General features: G+C 44.9%; 1 protein-coding gene across 7 annotated transcripts in view; it reads left to right on the top strand.

Annotated features, from left to right (window-relative positions):
- The window catches only part of TLN2 (talin 2), a 463505-nt gene extending 441424 nt beyond the window's left edge, over positions 1–22081 (top strand). For all 7 annotated transcript variants that reach the window (XM_067029739.1, XM_059058563.2, XM_067029737.1 and 4 more), the window contains 7 exons: positions 798–903; positions 1780–1904; positions 13854–13979; positions 16328–16390; positions 16482–16664; positions 19510–19635; positions 21182–22081. In XM_067029739.1, the coding sequence (XP_066885840.1) occupies positions 798–903; positions 1780–1904; positions 13854–13979; positions 16328–16390; positions 16482–16664; positions 19510–19635; positions 21182–21310 (858 nt within the window). In that variant the 3' untranslated portion in view covers positions 21311–22081. The remainder of the gene's footprint in view (positions 1–797; positions 904–1779; positions 1905–13853; positions 13980–16327; positions 16391–16481; positions 16665–19509; positions 19636–21181) is intronic.
- Positions 22082–23079: the final 998 nt, after the last annotated feature.

Here is a 23079-nt window from a genome sequence, read left to right as displayed (position 1 = left end):
TGAAGCATGGGTAAGAGATGCAGGAAAGAATATTGAAAGAAGAATTTCAAGATTAGGGAGGAACAAGGTGGTGTAAGTCAGATGTAAATCCATGGTGGAAGATGGTAGGGAGCTCTCATCCATTTCATAAGTCCATTCTTGAATGAATTTGAGAAGAAATCAGCTGAGGATGTCCTTTAAATTGGATTAGGGGTAGATTTTTACTATCTTTTTTAATACCAGAAAAAAAGCAAAAAACAAACTTAAAACTCCTTTAAACTAGGTTTAAAAGAAGGAAAGTCTGTAGGACTTCTCCCAGGAGAGCTTGCAGTCAAAACCCTGGAAATGGATTGTCCTTTCAGGAACAGCCCTTCTCAGAGAGATTTTTGTCTCCAAGACCCCACCTGAGTCACACTTTTCTTCTGACCCCATATTTGCTTTGTCACAAACACCAGCTGACTTGCAGCCTTGGGCATTCATGTTCACTCAGAGCATTCTTACATTTGGGGCAGTTTCTGTGTGCGTATGTTTGTTTTAGGTACAAACAAAAGTACAAATAAGAACTTCATCTCCCTCGTGATCTTAGGGAAGTATGTCAGAAAGACTTTAGGAAAACTCCTGGTTCCCAACTTTTCATTTCTCACGTGAGGAAACTGAAGGCCATTGAGTCTTACGTGTTTTTCCCTAAATTTCTAAAGTCACTTGGTGACAGAGTTGCAACTTCAAACCAGGATGCTCTGCGTCCACCAGCAAGAGTGGGCTTCCTGTCACAATGGCTACCATCTTCCTTATGCGTTTGACTTGTTCTTCACCCATAGATTCTTCAGAAACCAACCCCAGAACTCAAGCACCAGCTGGCTGCTTTCTCCAAGCGCGTGGCCGGTGCCGTAACCGAGCTCATCCAGGCAGCGGAGGCCATGAAAGGTAGGCTGGATTCTCTCATGTCGTCCTGTGGGCAGTCTAAACAGCAAACTGAGCAGAGAGGATGGGCAGCCTACACAGGCCCTCTCTTGGCAAATGCAGTCAAAAGGAATACAGCGAGGAACTTTCTTTAAGAAGCAAATGGGAGTAGAGTTAGACTTAAAAAGTAATATTCTCCTGAAACAAGTCTTTTCTCCAGTCTTTGTATTAAGTGCTTCAGCTTAAATGTCATGATCCATCTAGAACCGCTCACTTCTCTTTTAAGGGTCTTGCCATTCATTTTTATCTGCATTTTCCTTCATCAGAATATTTATTCTCATTTAAATAATACACTTGATGTTTAGAAACGGTGCTATCTGTGTAGTATATTGTTTGCACACCCCTTCATGGTTATGAAGAAGCAATCAACTCACCCAGGAGGGGTTTTCTTACCAATTTCCCTTTGTTTGCATTTAAGGGGAATGGCTATTCCTCCTGAGTTCCCAGGAGAAAAGAATGACAAATCTCTGTGCTCAGCATAGTCTCAAGTCTCCTGAGGGTGCTTACTTGCATTCATGAACTTTAAGTTACAAGTCAGAGTAAAACTCAAGCAGGCCTTGGTCAATGAGATCTCGATTTTTGAAACTATCATTGATGACTGATTCTGTGGTAGGGCTGTCTATACAACTGATTGAGAAAATCAGGATCAGACAGGCACTCCCCACCCCGACCCCTGCACCCAGCTGATGTTAGTGACAGCTGGAGAAAAGATCCCTTAGGACAATGCAGCTAGTCAGCTTATGGAGCATCCCTGCATGCAAATCCTGATATTGTTTGTAATTAAGTCACTGCCCTGAGGTCTGCAGCTACCAAGAATGACCCTCTTTGGACTGCTTTTAGGAACAGAGTGGGTGGATCCAGAAGACCCAACCGTCATTGCAGAAACAGAATTACTGGGGGCTGCAGCATCCATTGAGGCTGCTGCTAAGAAGTTAGAGCAGCTGAAGCCAAGAGCAAAACCAAAAGTGAGTGTCCATGTGTGGCTGCTTGTCTGATGTCAGTAGGTCTTCCGGTGGATGGCTGTGAAATGGAGCCAGATGGGCTGCAGGGAGCTCGCCTCCTTCCCTGTGGTTGGACTAGCAAGCTGCAAACCTGTTCTACCTGCCCAGCACCTTTTTACAGGGTATGGAAAAAAAACCCAAGGGTGGGTCTTTCAGGTTAACCATCCCAAGAAATACCTTTGGGTATCCAGAGGAAGAATCCTGGCATTTACCATCTTGACTTCGTTCCACTATTACATAAACTATGTGTTGGATGTTTTCTATAGAAAGTCCCTGTTGCTGAATGTGAGATTGTCACCCTCTAATTTTCTGGTTTCCATAATGCTTTTCACCAGAAATAGCAATGCTGGGCCTCTCCTTTTCTTAAAATCAATAGAGAGTAGTGTGAACCTCAAAAGTGGACCCGGTAACAGATTTTTTCAGTATATGCTGGAGACTGGTTGGCTGGTGTGTTTTCTCAATCTGTGTTTGTCATCTAGGTAAATGTTGAGAACTTAGTTACTAAGATCATAAGTATGTGTTAAGAGAAAGTCATTTAAAAGAAAGAGATAACTTTAAGTAAGGACAGTAGAGAGGACAATTATTACAAAAAAGAATGGTGCCCTGGTGCTGTCCAGGGGGCAAAGCCCAACCCTGTAAAGAAGCCACACTCCCCCTGCCTCCATGGCTGTCTTCAGTGGGAAGATGGTAGAACCAGAGGAGGCCTCTTTATCTTTCTATTCAAGCAAGTCCCTACTGGTTCCTGTAACCTCACCTCCCTTCCAAGGATCCGGATACCTTAGGAATTAAAATCTGGCTCTTCTCTCCAAAAACAAAAAAGTTGGATCTCCCAGTTTAGGTGCCTAAAATGCTACCTTTTAAAAACACAAAAAACAAAAAACAACTAAGGATGGAGTTTGAGTACTGGAATATACCAAAGCACTCAAAAGCAGTCCCCGGGCTGATGCTGTATGTAAAATAGTCATGGACATAGTGTGACTCTGTTAGACTTGCAGACATTCTCAAAACCATGGAATTCTTAGAGCCAACCTCCTAATTGTCACTCTAGATTTGATAAAGGCATTTTTAGAATTTCTCATCAAGTTGTTATTTAAGATTTTTGGCCTCTGGTTTTTGAGTTTGCCAGGGTCCTCTTTACTGGCCTTAACCTGAGGGTCTTAGGTGGTCTAAGTTTGTCCCAAGTTTTTCTCAACAAACTTCAGAGCTAAGTGTAGGTGTAAGGGCAACTCCATTTTCTGGACTTGGCTTTATTTCTGCTTTATAAAAATAAATTAATCATGAGTAGAAAATGTACTTTCAGCTAAGAAGCGGCAGCCATTGACGGAGATTTAGAGGCCTTAAACTCAATTCGTTTTTCCTTTTCCTTCTCTGATTCACCACATACTTTCCTCTCTCGGGAAAGCTTCTGTCTGTTAGTTCTGGAGCCATGTCAGTTGATGCCCTTTCTCCTGGAGAAGTAGCTTGGTGCTAATTCACGTTGACCCTTCACCTTACTCTAAGAGCTGCAGTCCCAATCCCTTCCCCATTGTCTTTTGCAGGACCCTTCTGAGCTCTTGTGTATCCCTGAATTCTGGCTTCCCCCTGTCCAGCTATTGATTTATCTCATGATTCTTGATCTGAAAGACAAGTCATTAGAGTTCCTATTCCATAGGATTGTTGATATAACAATCAAATGAGATAATCTAGGAACACAGTACCTGACATACCATAGACATAGTAAGCAGTCAGTATATCACCATCACTGAAAATATGATTCTAGGACTTTTATCTACTACCTCCTAGGAGAATGCCTGAAATAAAAATTATTCCATAGATCCCTGAGCTGATAGCCTTAGGAAAAAGAGGAAAAAAAAAGAAAAAAAAGGCTAAAAGCACATGTTGATTGAGTGCCAAGCATGTGCTAGGCAATCTTCTAGGTGCTTTACATAGATTAAGTCATCTGGTCCTTACAGCAAGTCCACGAGGCAGCATTGTTGGCGTCCCTGCTCTAGGGATGCAGAATCAGAGGCAAGTTACTTGCCAGAGTCAGATGGCCTTGACTGAGCTGGAAGCAGCATTGTGTAGGCTCTGGAGGTGGCAGTTTCAGGCCATACCAGTCCTGTGGGCCTACCCAGTGTCAGAAATTCTGGTGCAGTCCCACGGGGGAGGTTTCTCGTTTCCCTGTGCCACTTGAGCCATTCATCCCACCTCTGGGAATCTGTCCTGAGGAGGAAATCCAGAGAGGAAGAAAGTTCTGTGTGTGCGAGAGGGCTGTTCCTTTCATCCTTGTGCACAGTAGCAAGAATTTGGATGTGACCTGAGTGTCTGCTTGAAGGAAAAGTATGTAGCTACTCAAAATAATGGTTGATAGGACTGTGTAGCACGAAGAAGATGCTCCCCGTGTAATATTAAGTGAAAACTAAAACAGGATGTGGAATCATGTACTCAGTATGATCACAGCTCTGTTGAACACTTGTGAATGAAGGAGACAGGTGGGGGGGTGTGTACAAGAATGATGGTGGGATTGGAGTGATGGGAGGGTCTGTGTTTTAAAATTTTGTAAGACAATGTTTTAAAAATAGCAGCACTTAAGAAGTTTGTGATGACTGCTACACTGGGCCAGTGGGCATTCCCTACGCTGCCCCAGGATCATCTAGCCTTTCTGTTTATCGTGTGGTGTGGATTTTTACAGAAAGCCACAGTTACAGTTGATATAACCGTTGATTTGAGTCCCTTCCTTGGAGGTATCTACTCTAGGTCACTCCCATCTTCCTATTAGGAAGGGTACTTGGTCCTTCTAGAGTCTTAAAATGATCTCGAAGTCTTACTCTACCCAGTGACCAGAGGCTCCCACCACATGGATTATGTTAACCATAAAACTGTTTTGAAGAAATCAGCAACCTAAACCACAGTTTCTGTGCCTGTCTTGGAGTGCCATCTGCTCTGTAGTAATAGCGACGTGAAATAAAATACCTTTCTTGACTTCAAGAAGGAGTTTTTCCCCAGTTTAAAAAAAGAAAAAATCCCAATCTAACATCAGAAATCAACCAGTCTTTTGAGATTAACCAGTTCTTCCCCATCCCCTTCCAAAACTAAACTCAATCAATTAATCACAAATCTTCAGGATTCTGTAAGTAAGCAATTGCTGTAACTCACATACAAACCTGCAGGCACCCACTATCGGGTGAATATGCTTTGCTTCCATATCTGGGAAGCATTTACACTGCTTTGAGGGAGTTTGGGAGATGGGCAATGTTTTTGTTTAAATTGTTTTGCTCACCACATTCTCAGGTTGCCTATTTTAATAATAGAATGGTCTGGGGTTTATTGAAGATGGTTCCTGGTATATTCCCACCTCAGGCCCTTAAAACCTAAGCACCACTTTTTGCCTGGAATCGCCCAGACACAAATAACAAATTGGCATCGCTGAATCCACTGTTTGCTTGGGAAGATGGTGTAAAGGCAAAATGAGAATGTCGGTGAGCCCTGGTGCATGTGCCTATATGATACTAATGATGGCGCCGTTTCCACACCTGCAGACACACTGTGCTCCACAGACAGGTAACAGAGGTGCCCCAATGGCGTTCCCCCCCCAACTCCCCCCCGCCCCCCCGCGGCTGCAGCCTGCCGTGCTGTGCCCATTCTCAGCTCACTCAGACCTGGATGCCTTTCTGCAGGCCTCTGTGTGATATGTTTGATATATTAGGTTGTTATTTAATCCAACTATATATCAAACATATTCCTACAGTGTCTTGCCCTGTCTCCGGGGGTTCCTAATATGGCTTAGAAGGCAACAGGAAAGAATATGTTAGAATCACAAGTAGATTTAGAAGACGGAGTGCTCATTACATTTCATTATGTTATATCCCATTTCTTCTTGTAGCATTTAAAACCTGTATCCATACTGCTAGATTTTGTTTATTACAGAAACAAATCATAATTATTGATGTTTCATAAGAGCTTGAGATATTATGTATAGTTTAGTTTTGTGCAGTGATGAGTCCTTAAAGGATGTGCTCGGTGGGGGAAAAAAAAAACCCATGTTTGTGATACGGGGTCAGGATTATAACCTCCAAACACATCTGGATTTATATTTCATTTTAGTTCAGTTTTATCCTGATCTTCAATTTAGAAATTAGTAACTTTCATGTTCAGGCTTTCAGCAAAACTTCAAGCACAAATCGACTATGTAATGTGTTCCTTTACACCCATAGTAACAAAATGTATAAACCAGGTCAGCCAAACCAAATGTATGGACGGTGAGTCACTGGGCTTTATATAAACTTTGGAGGACTAAGTATATCTAATAAAGATAACATAGTGTGGATTATACTCTGTCTGTTGAGTTTCCTGTTATAGGTTAACTTGTCAGTAGATGTTGATAATATTTAGAATATGCCGACAATCAGAAAGTAATTCCACAGCCTAATTGGGTGCAACAGGAAGTTCAGGATTATGAAACATTTTTTTTTCTGGCATGTAACAGACTTCTTTAGTTGGCTTTGACCTCCTCCTCCTGGAAGAGCCTGTGAAGTATGTGTGAGTTCATTCTGATCTCTCTCAACAAAATACTTAGAGCACTGCTTTCTGAAAAGAGAACTGTTGTGCTAATGGCTCCGATTTGGGGAGCTAAGAGGAAGTGCTCCAGTAAAGGACACTCTTGAGTATGCAAACAATACCCCACGCAGGTAGTGAGCCAGTGGTGTGAACAGGGAGGTCAGGAAAGCTTCCCCTGTTTGGGGTCTAGGAGCCATCTCCACGCTGCTTGCAGGGACTGCCTAGTGACAGGTCAGAGCAGCAGGGGAGGGAAAAATACAGTGTTGGAGTCCCAGCTTCCAGAGTTAGAAAGTGGAACCTGTCTCTGGGATCCTTCTCCACTGAGGAGAGAGCAGTGGCTGTGCACCAGCAGGAGCTCTTTCAGATGGTTTTCAAGATGCTGCCACAATCAATGCCACCTTCACGCAGCTAGAGCATTGTTTTAAGTCCAGTTAAAGTTGTTTGACCAGAATGACAAATTGTCATGGAAAAGCAACAGCAAGGTATTCTGAATAACGAAAAGCACAGTTTCAAAGGACCTGAACTTTGAAGCCCATACATTAAAATTGATGTATCTTTTTTTTCGTACCTCTTGCTGTTGACCAGCATGCTCTACTGATTATTGGGTGAAGGGGGAAAGACAACCAGATGTTCAGGGAGAAGGAGGATACAACGTTTTTTCTGTGGCCAAAGCGTGACATTGAGCTCTTCTTGTGCCACTGGCTGTTTCCAGGCCAGGAGACGTGAGGTGGGGGGGGGAGGGGAGTGAAGGTCAGTGGGGCGTTCAGCCAGTGCGTGTTCCCACGTGACTCCCTGCCAGCTAAAGTAGTGGGTCTCCCAGAGCCTTCTCAGACACACACACAATTCATGTCACGTGAGTTTACAGTGTAGCAAATTTACCTGATTAAATCTTTGAAAGAATTCTGTCATTTGTTCTTCATCCATGCTTCCTAGATAGACATTCAAGTGCCTTCGTATTTATTTTTTTGAGAGTATGACACATCTTTAAGAATTTTTCTATCAAACAGAAATAGCAATTAGATTCTGTTAAAGGAGGAATGGATAGATATTCATATATATCTGTAGAATAAACCTGGAGTGACATAAAGGAAAAAAAAAAAAACAGAAATAGCAGTTAAAAGATTATCCCAGTGGTATTACTGTTCATTAAAAAATAAAGTGGTGGTGAGTGTGAGAAAACTTCCCCCAAGATACTAACCATGCATGCTCACACCTTGTCCCTCAGATGCTGCAGGAACATGCATTACTCCACGTTTGGATGCAGAGGCTGGTCCCTCCCCAGGTTGCTGGCATTACCATTTGGCAGTGCTTTCTCTCTATCCCTTGCTTTGTCCATTGACAGTTTCCCCTGGGACCAGGCCAACCTAGGGGGAGCCAAAGCCAGCTGAACAGCTCTGGTCTCTTGGCAGTTCCAGTGGTTCTGAGAAGTTTACCTTTTGTTAGGACTAGTAAACGTGGTGGTCCTAAAGACAGCCCACCCATGGGTCCTCTGGAAGAGAAGCTGACCAGGTTCGCCGACCGTTCAGATCTTTGGGTACAGGCTAAGGTCTCCCCTCAGGCACCTCTCAACTCGGTATCAGCAGCAAACTGGTAGCGGCCAAACTGGCTACAAACAAAGGAGAAACAGAGCTGCCTGTTCCACTCAGGCTTCCACCTGGCAGGAAAATGCTTCACTTGTGTTGTGGGAGTTCTCAGTGTTGGCCTCCTTTTTTTTCCCCACCTCAAGGATATTTAAATTATATGCAAATGTTCACACTTAAAAAAAATTATACCCGAATTTTTTTTTAATTTCTGATGTGATAAGACCTTGTTTTTAATAGTAAGCATCCTACAAGGCTTTCAGTAACACAGGAAAAGGCATGATTCCTAACTGGAAAGATGGTGCCATGAGTTGTAATCTGGTTTTTTAGCCAGTGGTGAGAGAAACGACCATTGTGCTTATCAGTTCTCAGCAAGGTGGTCCCTCAAGGAGGTTTTCAAGGAGGGAGGTGGAAATCAGGGCAGTGACCCTTTGGCCATCTCCTATGGGTGCCTTTGGCTCCTTAACTGTCAAGTCCATCAGGGGAAGGAGCCACAGGGATGTAATTCAGAAAGAGGACCACAGATTGGAAGTGTTCTTCCTCTGCTAGACGCATGCCCAGGGACCTGTCTGGGAGGATGGGCCTGGTGGAGGCTGGGAAAGATACTGCAGGAAGGAGGCCAAAGAGTGGGAGCAAAAGAAAAAGGAGTCTGTGCTAATTTTAGTCTGTGCATTCTTTAAAAAGGTTTCACTTGAAACCGTAATGTGTCAGAGCTAAAGGACCAGGAAGGTTGAGTTTGCTCTTGAAATTACAAACAGGAAATGTTTGTTTGATACCTGGAGAAGGACAGCAAATTCCCCAAAGTCACATGGCTGAAAGCTCAGAGCAGGGACTGAAACCCAGTTGTCCATCTCCTGGTTGGGTGTCAAGGGAGTAGCTGGAAGCAGTACTGGCACTATACACTTTATCTTTGATTTGTGTTTTTTATTTATATTGTAGGTTGTAGTCAGAAATGGCAGCTAGAATCTTTGTTAGAATTATGAGTGAAAAACAGGGTTCAGCCAGAGAAACTGACTAACAGTCTGAACAACAGTTTTTAAAACCACAAAAAATATATGTAGTAATAGAAAGAAAAATGAAATTAATTGCTAATAGTTATTGAGCATTTACTCTCAGTCAGTTATGCTCTGTGTATATTAATAATTTATTTATAACAGCCCGATCAGATACGTAGGAGGGAAAGTAGTTTCAGAAAAGGAATGAATTGACACAAACATTAGGTTCTCAGAATGTTACCAAGTCCAGGCTCATACTGCTCTCCACACCACAGGCCAGTAAATTGAGAGATGAGTTGTTGGGGCAGGGAATAGTGACTTTATTCGGAAAGCCAGCAGACCGAGAAGAGGGTGGACTCATGTCCCAAAGAACCATCTTCCCCAAGTTAGGATTCAGCCTCCTTTAATACTAAAAGGGGAGGGGGTGTGGTTGGCTGCTGCAAACTTCTTGGTTCCCGAATCCTTTGTTCTTGCAGCTGTCAACCTAAGTCTGGTCACAATGTTCCTATAAACCTCCAACCAGACTCATGTTATTCTCTGCTCTGCAACTTTTTATCTCTATATGAATGAAAAAGTATTATACTTTCAAAGGTCAGAGCCTTGACAATGGGCTAGCCTGTAAATTTCAGGCTATAGGCAACATTCTTGTAGCAAAAGCAATAGAATACAGAGGTTGAAGTAAAAGAAACAGATCCAATATGGAGTCAGATTTGTCCCTGTTACAAGAATCCCTGAAAGGTCAAAAGACAAAATAAAAATGAGGAAAGGCCTCCCCTTTTCTATCCCCCCTTTCCACCCTCCTTCCCCCTTTCTGTCAGCGCAACAGGAGTCTCAAATGCTCTCTCCAGCGTGGGAAGCAGGCAGCCAGGGAGTCAGCCCAAAGTGTGGCCTTTCCCAAAAGGGATCTCGCCAGACCTCTAACTTTTTAAAAGAAGAGCTCTGGAGAAGATCACCAAACAAGAAAAATATCAGCAAAAGGGTGCTTAGACGTTTCTCAAAGCTACCAAAAAGACAAGGCTAGAGTCTGCTAGACAGTCCTGGAAGGACAGTTGCTGAGAGCTACAAGTGACCTGGCCAACAGTCTTTTCGAGTGGAGGGGACCAGGAAAAGATCATTGTACAGTGGATGAGAAGATGAATTCAGCTCTCAGAGGCTGCGGCTGACACCTTCATTAAGCAGGGCAGACTGTCAGTTTGCACATTTGTGACATTATTTTGTTAAGAGAGCCTCTTAGTAAAATGCTGCTGTGTTTTGCATCTGTATATGCATGAGTCAGTGTCAGACTGTGAGTGCCAGTTGAGGGATACAGATAGAGCATACAATTAACAACCCACAGCATTCCACAGGGCAGGAGCCAGTGCTTTGATGTGTGTGTCCAATCGTCCCCAGGAATCAGGAATGGAAAGTTACAGGTGGGGACACTTACTCCATGCATCTCCCCATCTCTTACTATGTAAATTGTTCTCTGGCTGAACTCGGTACTCAGAGACTCATCTTAAATGGATACATTCAACAAGCCTTTATCACATGGGCTTTTCTACCTAACAGTTGTGCTCCAGAGACGTAAGTTGGATGAAACACAGTCCATGCCCTGGAGGAGATTGCAGGCTGGTAGGATTCAGCTGACTGGTGTGTCTGTTCTCCTGAGTCCAGACCAGCACTCCCCCCATGGTAGCCCATACCACCTGCATCTTCCACCAGATCCTCGATGATCTGAGCAAGGAAGGGTTGTCCATTTAGCAGCCCATTGAGTGAAAGCATTTCCTTACATTCAGATGCCATGGTCTCCAGATTCTTCCCCAGGGTCCCCTTGCAGCAGCTCCAACTTACTGTTCTTCTCCTCAATCTCCCAGCTACAGTGGGGTTTGTTCTATTAACAATTCCTGCATTTGAATTGTGATCCTTTTATTCGGGGAAGTCCTTCAAAGACCAAGCCGATTCCATTTCTCTCCTTTTTTGCGCCGTGGTTAAGCACATGTCCTCCCTTCTCTCACTGCCCTCCCACCCCTCTCCCAGATTCCATTCTGTACGCTGGTGGGGGCTGAAGCCAATGGGAATTTGGACTGGGGTGCTGTGGCTTTTCACCAAGCCCCCTTGGCTTGGGGAGATCCCATTTTCTCAGGCTAGAAGTTGTATGGTATGAGGAAACATCAGCATTATGTCTCATTTCAGCAGGAGAGATAGAGTGGGCATTTAGTCTTGATGGTAAACCTGACCCACAGAAAGGTACCAGTCCTGCAGGTAGAAGGCAGATCTCATCATGGAACTCTGCCCAACTGCAGCATCTAAATGTTTGCCCTCCATCACAGTCAGCTTTATTAAGCCTTTTTCTTGGGAAACTCTCATACTTTTTAATCAGAGGAAATGTCTCTCAGAGATAAGGCTTCCTGCCTTGTCTATTTTAAAGTCTAGAGATCTTATGGAAAGAAAAAGAAAAATTCATCAAAGGGCATTACAGCACTTGCCATTGCAGGAAAAATCTGTGGGTGTCAGAAATATCTCCAAGTTGAGTATGTATTTCTAACATGTGTTTTTAAAAAAAAAAAAAAAAAAAAAAAAAAACCAGCCAGGGTAGCGAAAGATATGGGAGAGCCCTTTTCAGTCGGTTCTAATGAGATATTCTTTCAGATCTATTCATGCTTAGAGTTAGCACTTAGTTTTGTGGAAATTCCATTTTTGTGCATTTTAAAATTGGGGAAATCAGAAACCTGCTGTGAAGTGGACTTATCCTTGGAACCCATAGCATAGCTGGGGCCCCCTGCACCTGTAGCAAGGGTCTGGAAGACGTTGGGAGCCACCATGGGCCTCCATTTCCTCATCTGCAGAATGAGGAGGAGCTCCCTTTGGACTCAGAAACTCTGTGATTCCCCCAGTGCCTTAATCTGTTATGTGCTTGACTTTCTGTTGCAGAACGAATTTCCAGAAAAGCTCTTAATTCAAGGTCATTGAATATACCTATCACAGCCCAATGCCATTTCTTGTGGCTTATGTATAACAGTTCCTTTTATGCCAGAGTGTCTTAAAATGAGTCATTTTATGTTTCAGTGAACAAATTTTGTATTCCACCACTATCACAAGCTTCCCCACCCCATAATAAGGAATCCAAAATTAATCTATTGGAACAGAATCCATATCTGTCCTAAATGCTCCTAGAGCAAGAGTTTGTCAGAAATTGGAAAGAAATACTGCTTCTGTCTCAGAACATCTCAAATGCTGCTGTCATTCTTCAGATCCACTAGATGTGCACGGAAATGTTTTTCCGATAACATGGGTTATAAAAACAAAAGTGGAAATGGCCACATCTTGAACCAGGAGAGATGCCATAAAGAATAGGGAACTGGAAAAACATTGTATCTGTGTATCCATCCCGTCTGATGGTTCATATGGGCCCATTAGTGAGCCGACTTTGAGCCTCCAGCATGAAGTCGCTCCTCACTGATGCCCAAAGTGCTGGCCTCATCTAGGAAAAACATCATGATGGAGGCAGAGAAGTTTAGGTTTAGATCTGGTCTAGATTCTTCACGCTGCCACATGATCTTGGCCCAATACTCCACCTCCCTAAGCCTGAACGTTCCCATTATAAATATAAGGATAAAGATAACTACTGTATACGATTTTTACTCTCTTTTCTGGTGAGGATTAAACAAGTTAATGCACGCAGAAGTGCCTGACAAAATACCTGCACATAGTAGGCGCTCTTAAAAATGTATCGCTGTTGTACAACATTGGGAATGTACTTAATGCCACTGAATCGTATACTTAAAATTGGTTCAAAGGGTAAATTTTGTGTTATATATATTTTACCAACACACACAAAGGTATTGCTATACCTGACCATCATGTCTTAATGCCTGAAAGGTACCAGCCACATCTTCAGCATTCTGTGACTGAAGGGACACTTAACCATACTGGCTTAGATTCAGAGCAATATTGCTGGAGGGGACCTTGGCGGTCATCTAGTCTGACTACCCCATATTGTGATGCCCCATCCCACCCAGCCTGGGACCAGGGTATTTACACTTGCCCAACTTCCCGAAAGTTGATTCCTTTCTTCATGTTGATTCTTTTCAACATCCCAGGCATTTGACAGCAGGGGGCCTGGTGATGGTGTATTTCGAGCGGAGCCCTGACGGCCTGATAGCACCTGTGTGGTGGGGGGGAGCCAGTGTTCTTCCCCAGGTGGAGCCATGCCTCTGGTTTCCAAGGGGTGAGCTCCACCTTGATGTCGCGTTGCCCCAGTTTCTCTTCCACCACTGGTGATCTCTGGTTGGCTGTGTGACTCTCTGCTTAGCCACAGAAATGCAAATGCTGTTTTACTTTTGTTTTCACCCAAGGGCAGTAGGTTTTTCACAGCTAATAGCCATCTTTCGTGTTTTCAACCCATTTTTCGGAGCCTTGAGTTGTGGGATAGGGTGCCACCACCCACTCTTTGGATTTCAATTATTGATTATTTTGATTTGGGTTATTGATGCTAATGGAACCCTTCGAATGCATTTTATTCCCAGTGAATTTATGTCTTTTTAAAGATTCTGGTCTGGAAAAATAGTCTGTCTTTGAATTTCCTGATTTGAACTTTGTAAGGAATCTCAGTGCTGGCAGTTTTTATCTTTTAGAGAAGGGGAGGGGGGAGGCAGCAGATGGAGAGGCATCCAGCCAGCTTCAGCCTTTCTACCCTGGGTGTGGTTTGTGGATAAAATTCCACGCACGGAGGAAGAGCCAGGTGACCAAGAAGTAAGTCATTTGGCAGAAAGCGCCCTTTGGGGATATGAATTGCATGTGATGCTGTTTTCTTTTGGTTATAGCAAGCGGATGAGACCCTGGATTTTGAAGAACAGATCTTGGAAGCTGCTAAATCCATTGCTGCTGCCACAAGTGCCCTGGTCAAATCGGCCTCGGCAGCCCAGAGGGAGCTGGTGGCCCAAGGAAAGGTGTGTAAACCCCACTGGCCAAGTGGTGGAAAGTTCACACAGCAAGAGCCTCTGAAGACTAAGAAAAAGGCGATACCGCTTGTGTCCTGAGCAAGGAAGCCGTGCCACCCCTTCCCTCCCTGACTTGCCTGGCTTTGCCCATCTCATTGGATGCTTTGCCCATCTCGTTGGATACTCTGTTTGCTTCAGCCTGACAGACAGAATGAAGGGTTTAGCTTCCAGGCCTCTCATCTGCTTCTTGTTAAGGAGAGCTCCCACTCCAGGCAGCCATCAGGGCCTGAACAAGACATTTATTTTCCCCGCTGTACATTAGGCTATTTAAAGCCGTAAACTCATATTTTCCTGGTGGATGGCTATATAAGCACCGTAGTCAGTGGCTTTATAATACCATCTTCAACTCCAGTGACTCCCTTCCTTTTCTTAGGACTGTTGAGCTGAATGCCGTCCAACTCTGCAGTTAGCATTTTCCTTAGCCCTTTGGTCAAAAGGCCAGTCTGGTTTTAAAGCTGAGGTTTCTTCGACCTGCTTCATTTCCAGTCACCCACTCCATCTGCATTAGCGTGAAAGCCTAGTTCTTTTTTCAGTGATCCAAGGGATTAATAGTACATTAGACTAATCCTGGATGTAAAAGGGCCTTCCAATTTAAAATATTCCGTGTGTCCTATTATTCCCATACAACATGGAACCACCGCATCCAAATTACGTCTTGCAGAGAAACCTCTCAGTCATAGAGGTACCGTGGAAATCCTGCCAGCTTTGGGAAATTTGGTCACTGTAACTGTCAGTCACTTAATATTTGATGTTAAAAGGCCTTTGCTCTCAGTGTACAGATGACAGATGTGATTGTGTCTTTTTGGTTGTTTTTGTTTCTATCATTTTAAAAATATTTTTTATTTTTTTATTTCGTTGCACCCGGTCTTAGTTGCATTGGCAGGCTCCTTAGTTGCGGCACATGGGCTCCTTAGTTGTGGCATGTGAACTTTTAGTTGCGGCATGCATGTGGGATCTAGTTCCCTGACCAGGGATCAAACTGGGCCTCCTGCATTGTGATCACAGAGCCTTAACCACTGAGCCACCAAGGAAATCCCGTTGACCTAAGAACTTGTGATACAGGCAGTTATGCGCAGCCGGTGGCCTTCCGTCTTCCTCCATGAAGTCTCTTGTGAGCTTAGCTGTGCCTTAATCCAACCTACATCCACTGGTTCCTCTTTCTAAACCATTGTGTATTCAATATTGATGTATGTACGTCTCCCCAACCAGCATGAATCTGTCCCTTTATGCTTCTCACTTATCCCCTATAGATCTAGCAGAGTGCCGACCTCAATCACCTAGGACTTGTTGACTAGTCGATATGTAAAGACCAAAAATGGATCATTGAGAAGAACATCCTACCTAAAACTTTTGGTTTATTTGCACATTGATTAAAGAGCCATCTACGTGCTGGACACATTGCTAGATACTAGAGAATGGAACTTGAATATGGCCAAGCCCCTGTCCTCCAAGGAACTTATGCGTTCAAGCATTTAAAAAGTTGGTAACGGAGGTTCAGCTGGACCTGGGGAACTATAGATGATATGCAGGATGTTTGGGCCTTACCTGACCTTCAGCACGCCCTCATGTGCTGACAGATCCCCAGTTTCATATGCAAATTTAGATACTCATCTCTTACCTCTCCAGGCACCTCCCACATGTGTAAAGGTGTTTCCTCCTGTAGCTCCCTCTACATCTGGTCAGAAAATGTTTCACTGTTGCAACAATTCCTAAATAGAAACGGGAAATATCTTACTTCCAACTTCTTACTTCTCTCCCCACCCCTGAAAAAAAATGGTCTGTATTTCCTTAAGGCGAGGATCTGTGCTCAATTGTACGGAGAGAGACCCACCCCCTTTTTTAACATCATCTGCCAGAAAGTCACAGCGTGGCTTCCAGGGTCAGGAATCAGGAGAGATTTAAGCTTCCCTCACCTCTTGAATGAAGAGGCCTCAGGGGCTCCCATGTTGGAGATGGAGAAAGGTCAGCAGAGGAAATAGGTGTGTCAAGATAGCCCCATCCATCGTTCGAAAACGCGGTACCTGGCAGCTAAATGGAGGTCGTTGAGAGCGTTTCCGGTCGCCTCCTTGTGGCCCAGGTGGAAACCAGTCAGGATGTGCAGTCTTGGAGCTGCTGGGGTCCTGCATGGGAAAGGGTGCTCCATTCTCCTGCCGGTGCTGTTGGCAAGAATCCCAGGGAGGTGCTGCATGTCTGATGAGATGCTTTTCTCTCCAAATCCAGGGCAAGGTAGGGTTTGAGGGCTGCAGGTCACCCTGTGCCTTCCCGCTCTCATTGCTGCTTTTCATACTCCACTCTAGGTGGGCTCCATCCCTGCCAACGCCGCAGATGACGGACAATGGTCACAGGGCCTGATTTCTGCCGTGAGTTGCCCCCTCCTCCTTCCCCGTTAGCTTTTTGGATCCCGTGCGGGAGGTTTGGGCCTCAAGTCACTTCTCTGTTGACTGTCCCCAGGCCCGGATGGTGGCAGCTGCGACCAGCAGTCTCTGCGAGGCAGCTAATGCCTCTGTGCAGGGGCACGCCAGTGAGGAGAAGCTCATCTCATCCGCCAAGCAGGTCGCCGCATCCACAGCTCAGCTGCTTGTGGCCTGCAAGGTGAAGGCTGATCAGGATTCGGAGGCCATGAGGCGGCTACAGGTAATGGTCACTGATGCTGGTGGGAAAATACTCCTGTTGGAGCGGGTAAGTGTCGCCAAAGGAGGCAGTCTCACTTCCTTGGCATGACCCACCAGGCCTTCCATCAGCCAGCCCTGTCCCACGTTTCTCATTTCCTGCCACGTGCAGCCATGCATCCTACCCCTGCAACGCCACCAAACTGACGTTCTCCACGCGTGCCTCCTGGTCTCATGCCTTGGGGTCCTCCTCCCCACCAGCCCAACCTTGGTGAACTCCTACTTGTCCTTCGTGACTCATCTCCAAAGCCACCTCTTCTGGGAAGCCCTCCTTGAATCCCAGACCTTGGGCAGTCAGTCCCTCTTCTGCCCTGCCATAGCCTTTGGGAAGACCAGTCTTGCAGTTCCTGTCACCCAGTACCACCACATTTATCTTTAGTCCACCTTTGACAAGGCTGTGAGCTTCTTAGGTGCAGGTACCAGATCTTTATCTTTGTGTCTCTTACGCCTAAGATGGTACCTGTTTCAGTGTAGGCTCTCATTCAGTGTTTGCTTAAGAAGGGAGCAAAAGGGCTGAGGGATTTATATGAGATGCTGCTAAGGTTTCCCAGAGCCCAGAGAACACACTTATGAAGGTGTCACTTGAGTTCTGCCCAGTGGATCTAAGTTTTCCTGATTCTGTATTTTAAGCACAGTGAAAGAAATGTTGGAATGAAAAAGATCACATAGCTTCACCATCTTCACATGTCCAGTGCTATTTTTTTCTCTTCCTGTTTTCATCTTACACAAAATACTTTTGTCTAGTTGTCATCCTAACAGAGACATGCTGCATTTTTTTCACTTCCCATTTTATCATACTTTTTTATTTTTCCTTGAAGAAAAGGCTTCATGATGGCCCTGTGCAAAGCTAACTGGTTCATTCTTCATGAGTCTCATTTTTAATGATTGCATGATATTATATCAACTGATTATGCCAGAATTTCTCTATACATTGGACATATTTGTTTCCAATTTTCTAGATGTTTTTTACTATAATAAATGTTGTAATGCAGATTGTTTATGTTGCTAAAAATGTTTATGTAAGATCATAAATGGCAGTAATATTTGAACAATTCCACTGAAACTCGGGGCTCTCGTCATATTTCCTAAGTTGTAAAGTGCATGGCTGTTGTTTGGTCCTCCTGTGTCTGTCTCTCTCTGACCCACCTCCCTCACCTTCATTTTTCTCCTGGCATAAACCCAGGAGAAAACGGGGAGCTGCATGTTTGTGAATGTGCGATTCATGGGTTTGGGGGACACTCCTTTGGAAAACGTCCTGAGTTAAAAGAGACCTGGGTTCAATACCTGCCTCTACTGTGTACAAAGTGCATAATCTTATACAAATCATTCAAAACCTTTCAGGCCTTACTTGCCACATCTGTAAAATGAGGATAGAGATGCCTTCACTGGCTCTTATGAGGGTCAGAAATGTGAAGGTGCTTTTGTAAGTCCTAAGGATTTACACAGATACAACCCAGCATCACTCTTATTATCATCATTACTGATTTATCTGGATGCTGCAATGTTGTGTGAATCCCTTACAATGACCCAGAGGTTCTCTGGGGCTACACAAACCTATGTTCAAATCGCAGCTCTATAACTTACCAGCTGCAGGATCTTAGTTATTCAACCTCACTTTCTACATAGAAAAGTGGGCTAATGATTTCTGACCTCATAAAACTGTTTTGAGAATAAGCATATGATGAGAATAAGCATATTGATGTCAAGCGCTAATGGGCCTCCCCTTCCCTTCTTGCTTGAGCCCTCGTGGTCCCCCTTGGCCACTTTAGATCACCAGCCAGGTGAGCCAGTTAACTTTGAATGAGAAAACTCTCAACTTTCTGATGGCTCACCCCCAAGAACAAGTCCTTGACTCTCAGGGGGCTGGGCAAGGACTCTGGGAGATTTAATGAAGCCTTGAACACTGTGAAAAGGAAATTCCAGACCTCAGGTGGCAGAGGTCAAGTCCCCTGGGCCATGCTTTTTGAGCATTAAGAGTAAACCAGTGGGGGCTGTAGCCCTTGCTGAAGACCTAGGCTGCACGTGGACAAGCTCTTCTGCAGTGTGTCTGGCACTTGCCCCATCCTTGACCATGCAGCATAAAGCCAGCTGTGACTCTAAAAGCACATCTGTAAAGGCCCTAGTTACTGTGGGGCTCCCATTCCTTCTGTGCAGGGGTAGGTTGTGCTTTCATAGCCCTTAATTCCCTCTGAAAGCATTCAGTGAGCCCCAGCCCTGGGTAGCTACTGTGCCCGGTGCTGGGGATGCAGAGATTGAAGTCACAGCCCCTGCCTTCAAGTTGCTCACCATCCAGGAGGAAGAGAGGCAACCACAAGTGTGGTAAGGGCTGCAAAGAAGCCAGCAGGGAGCTTTCCAGGAGCACTTGGGAGGGTGTGGTTACGTAAGGCTAAGATGGACAGGAAAATTGATCTCTGAGCCAAGTCCTCAAGTATGCCTCAGTAGAATGGGGCAAGGGGAGGTGGCTTTCTAACCAAGGGGACAGCCCTTGAGCAAGTTTCTGTCAACACACGTATCATAGTGCTATAATCATGTATTCACATAATTGTAATTCCCCTGAGAAGTGCGTGTTACCTGGGAGCCAGGAAATGGGTCTCATTAAACTGTGAATGAGCTGAGGTTAGGTAGGGGCCAGTGTTGGTAGAATCAATGGATGGATGGACAAATGGATACTACCTAGAGAGAAGTTCTGTGTTATATACAATTGGATGATAAGTCAATTCATAGTCTCATGAACTGTGCCTCCATGTCTGTCTTGCTGAATCCAAATGGCTGTTTCTAATGATACAATGTGTGTTTTGTCCCCTCTCCAGGCAGCAGGAAATGCTGTGAAAAGAGCCTCAGACAATCTTGTGCGTGCAGCCCAGAAGGCAGCATTTGGCAAAGCTGATGATGATGATGTTGTAGTGAAAACAAAGTTTGTAGGGGGCATTGCTCAGGTTTGTGATTAAATCCAGACAGTGTTTACTCCCGAGATGAGCACTGTATTATAACAGAGGCACAAAATAACAGTGGTTTGAACAAGATGGAAGTTTATTTCTCCCTGGTGAGACAGTCTTGGGTGTAAGCAGTCTAGGGATGGTGTGGTGGCTCCCTTGTGACTGAGACCCAGACTCCATCTGCCTCCTGCTCCACTGTCCCTGAGATGTTGCCTTGGCAACGCCTTGGTCTAAGATGGCTTGATAACCACCTCAGTTTTCCAGCCAGCATGAAGACGGAAGTTAGGGCGGGCATGACTCTGAAGTTGTCTGCATCACTTGCTCTCACATGCCATCGGTCAGCGCTTCATCACATGGCCAGCCTAGCTGCAAAGGAGGCAGGGAAATGGAGTATTCTTTTCTGAGTAGCAGTGTGTGCCTACCTAAAAATCAGGGATTCTGTTATAGAAAAGGGAGAGAAGAGAATTGGAAGACAGCAATATTATCATTTAAGTAAAATGATGCATTTGGAGCTGCTACTCACTCCAGATTTTTGGCCCTAGAGAAAGAATGAATGATGACCCTCTCCCAGAAGTTTTACAAGTGTGGATAAGAATCTGACTTATGCAGGCCTGCATTCTTGTGCGTGAGAGTGGGGTAGAAAGGTCAAGAAACCATGCTTGCAGTTTGGGATGTGTTAATGTAAATCCTTTATATGAGATTGGTTTTCCACCAGGAGCACTGAAGCCCCGTGGCTGAACTTACTCATTCCCATGCCTTCCTTAGCTCTTCCTGAACCACTCCCTGTGCTTGGAAATACACAGGATGCATTTTTACCAGAATCTGCTCCTTGATACACTAGTTCCATGAGAGAAGTTCCATGAAGAAGGGTCTCTGATCAAACAGTTCTGGGAATCACTGACTTCTGTACTCCCTCCTCAGATACCACAATGCTCGTTAGTCTAGCAAGGCTCTGAAAAGACCTTTGCTTTTCAGAAATCTATTTGACTTTCTCTTGAGCACAGACTTACCCTTTCCCCTTTATACCTATTAACTAATATTCCTCAGATCACACCTTAGAAGCATGAAATAAATATATGAAAGCCATCTGGTAGTTAAGGACTCCAGCTTTAGCTTCGAGAATACCTGGGCCGGGTCCTGATCCACCAGATGGGCCCCTTCAGGAAAGTGGACCCACATCTCTGAGATTCAGCTTTCTCATTGGAAAAATGGGACATTCAATAGGCCATACTTCACAGTGTTGCCATGAAGACGATGGGACACTCCGTGTAAAGTGCTTACACCAGAGCCTGGTGCATCATAGGGACACAGTATATATTTGCTGTTAAATCAGTGGCCAGAAGTCAGCTTATTGTCTTGGATCGTTGGTCTCAAAACCCGAACCGTGGCACGGAGGCTGGTCTCCAGAGCTAAGAATACTTAGTCCCGGGACATGGCTGTGTCCCACTGTAGCAGAGGCTGTGGGAGCTCATGAGGCCAGCAGTGGATGGGAGGGCAGATTTCCTAAAAAGTTTCAGATCCATCCAGCTTGTTGCTTTGCTTTTAGATCATCGCCGCCCAGGAGGAAATGCTGAAGAAAGAGCGAGAATTGGAAGAAGCAAGGAAAAAACTAGCCCAGATCCGCCAACAGCAGTATAAATTCCTACCCACTGAGCTGAGGGAGGACGAAGGCTAAGGCCAGAGCCAAGAGGGTGCACCCAAGGGGCCGGCCGCGCAAGAACTGGATGGACAGCCGTCCTGAGGGTCCAGGCACCACCCTGGAACTGCCCACCTCCCTCTGGGGTGAGCTGGGAGCCCTGAGCTTTCCTGCTCACTCCTCTGTCCTGTCGGGCACCAGCTGCGTATGATGGTGATGTCACGCGGTACCGTGTGTTCCACCCACAGCTCCTCTGCCACCTCCCCCAACCCCGCCTCACTGTATCTCAGGAGAGAGGGGCGCGGGTTCACGGACGGGTACCAGAAAGGAGGAGTCAGTATTACATCGTCCTCAGACACTCGCGCTTCTGTTGGTCCTTCTCTGGGCCTGCTGTGAAATCTGAATAGGAAAAAAAAAAAAAAAAAAAACCAAACAGCTCGGGGGAAATCCTTGATGCCATAGCTACTCAAAGATACTCTTCTTCCTCTCAGGAGAAGATGGACGTTGGAGTTGGACACGGTTAATAAAGGCCAGAAACATAAACCAGTGTGGACTCCAGGAGGGCAACTCGGGTCCTCCTGCTGTATCTCAAGCACTGGCTCACCCAGAGGGTGAAGAATTCCTGCTCCTGTTTGCACGCTTTCTTGCCTCAGTGTGTAAGCTCCTTGTACAATCTAGACCCAACTTGTATTCTGTGGCCCAGAAAATCGAATGATTTTTTTTTTTCCTCCATAATCCAAAGGGGCAGAGGTATGGGGGACTGGTAGGGCTCAGTGAGCAGGGGCTGTAATAAAATGTGTGGGCTCCTTACTCTCTAGAGGCTGCTTGAGTTCATACAAATTCATCCACACAAACCCAGGTCCCCCAGGTGACAGTCAGTACAACAGCCTGCCTTAGGCATTCGAAGTGGGAATTCAGCTCCCATAAAGCAATTCCTTGGTGACCTCATCTTCCACATCAGCTTCTCTGCTCTCAAAATCATCAGAATTCAAGATCCTATTAAAAATTCCATCATCCGTCCTCCAACCCGTGATGGATGTTTTCTCTATGTCCTAATTGTCCCAAAATCTAGATGCATTTTAACATCATTACAAACCTTTAACAAGGTAGTTTTGCTAATTAGCCCATCTTAAAGGTGAAGACATAACCGTATTTTCAGAGTCTGTCTTCTGTATGCTACGGTTCAAGAATTACAGTTCGAGAGTTTCCCCCCTCCTCTCCTTTCTCTTTTTGGAGCCCTCTCCTTAGAAGGGCATTTTAAGATGTTGAACTTACCTTTAATCTGAGCCTTTCCCCAAAACAGTACATGAAGAATGCATGGCTTGTCGGATAGATCCTGACTCCAGGTAGCCATTGTCTTTGAAAAACAATCCATCCGGGGAAGACAACAGTGACAGAGGTACATGGTTTTTTTAAGCTGCTAACTGTTGAAGAAATCCACTTCTCCGCAGTAATGTGGTATTACATCTCGTATTTCATTCACAGTATAGTTTGAATATTCCACCCAGGGGAAAAGTTGATGCTTTGGTCCACAAAAAGTATCACCTGTAGACCTTGCCCCATGGTTCTGCTTTAATGGACTGTGACCCATGCCATGGTTTTAAAATATAATTAAACTTTGGACAGCTTCTCATATTTATAAGAGACTTGTAAGTGTTCCACATAGTAGAATTTTTCCCCAGACAAGTTGGAAGTTACAGGAAATACAGTGTAAATGAGAAGCAAGTGGAGAGAGTATGTAGAGAGTTGGGGATGAAGGCATCAACTCAAGAGGAGAGTGCTGGTGGGGCCCTAGCACCTAATGGGAG

The sequence above is a fragment of the Kogia breviceps genome, chromosome 3, assembly GCF_026419965.1.
Source record: "Kogia breviceps isolate mKogBre1 chromosome 3, mKogBre1 haplotype 1, whole genome shotgun sequence".
Lineage (NCBI taxonomy): Eukaryota > Metazoa > Chordata > Mammalia > Artiodactyla > Physeteridae > Kogia > Kogia breviceps.
Note: the sequence above shows the minus strand (reverse complement) of the source record. Positions and strands in the feature narration are given on the sequence as shown.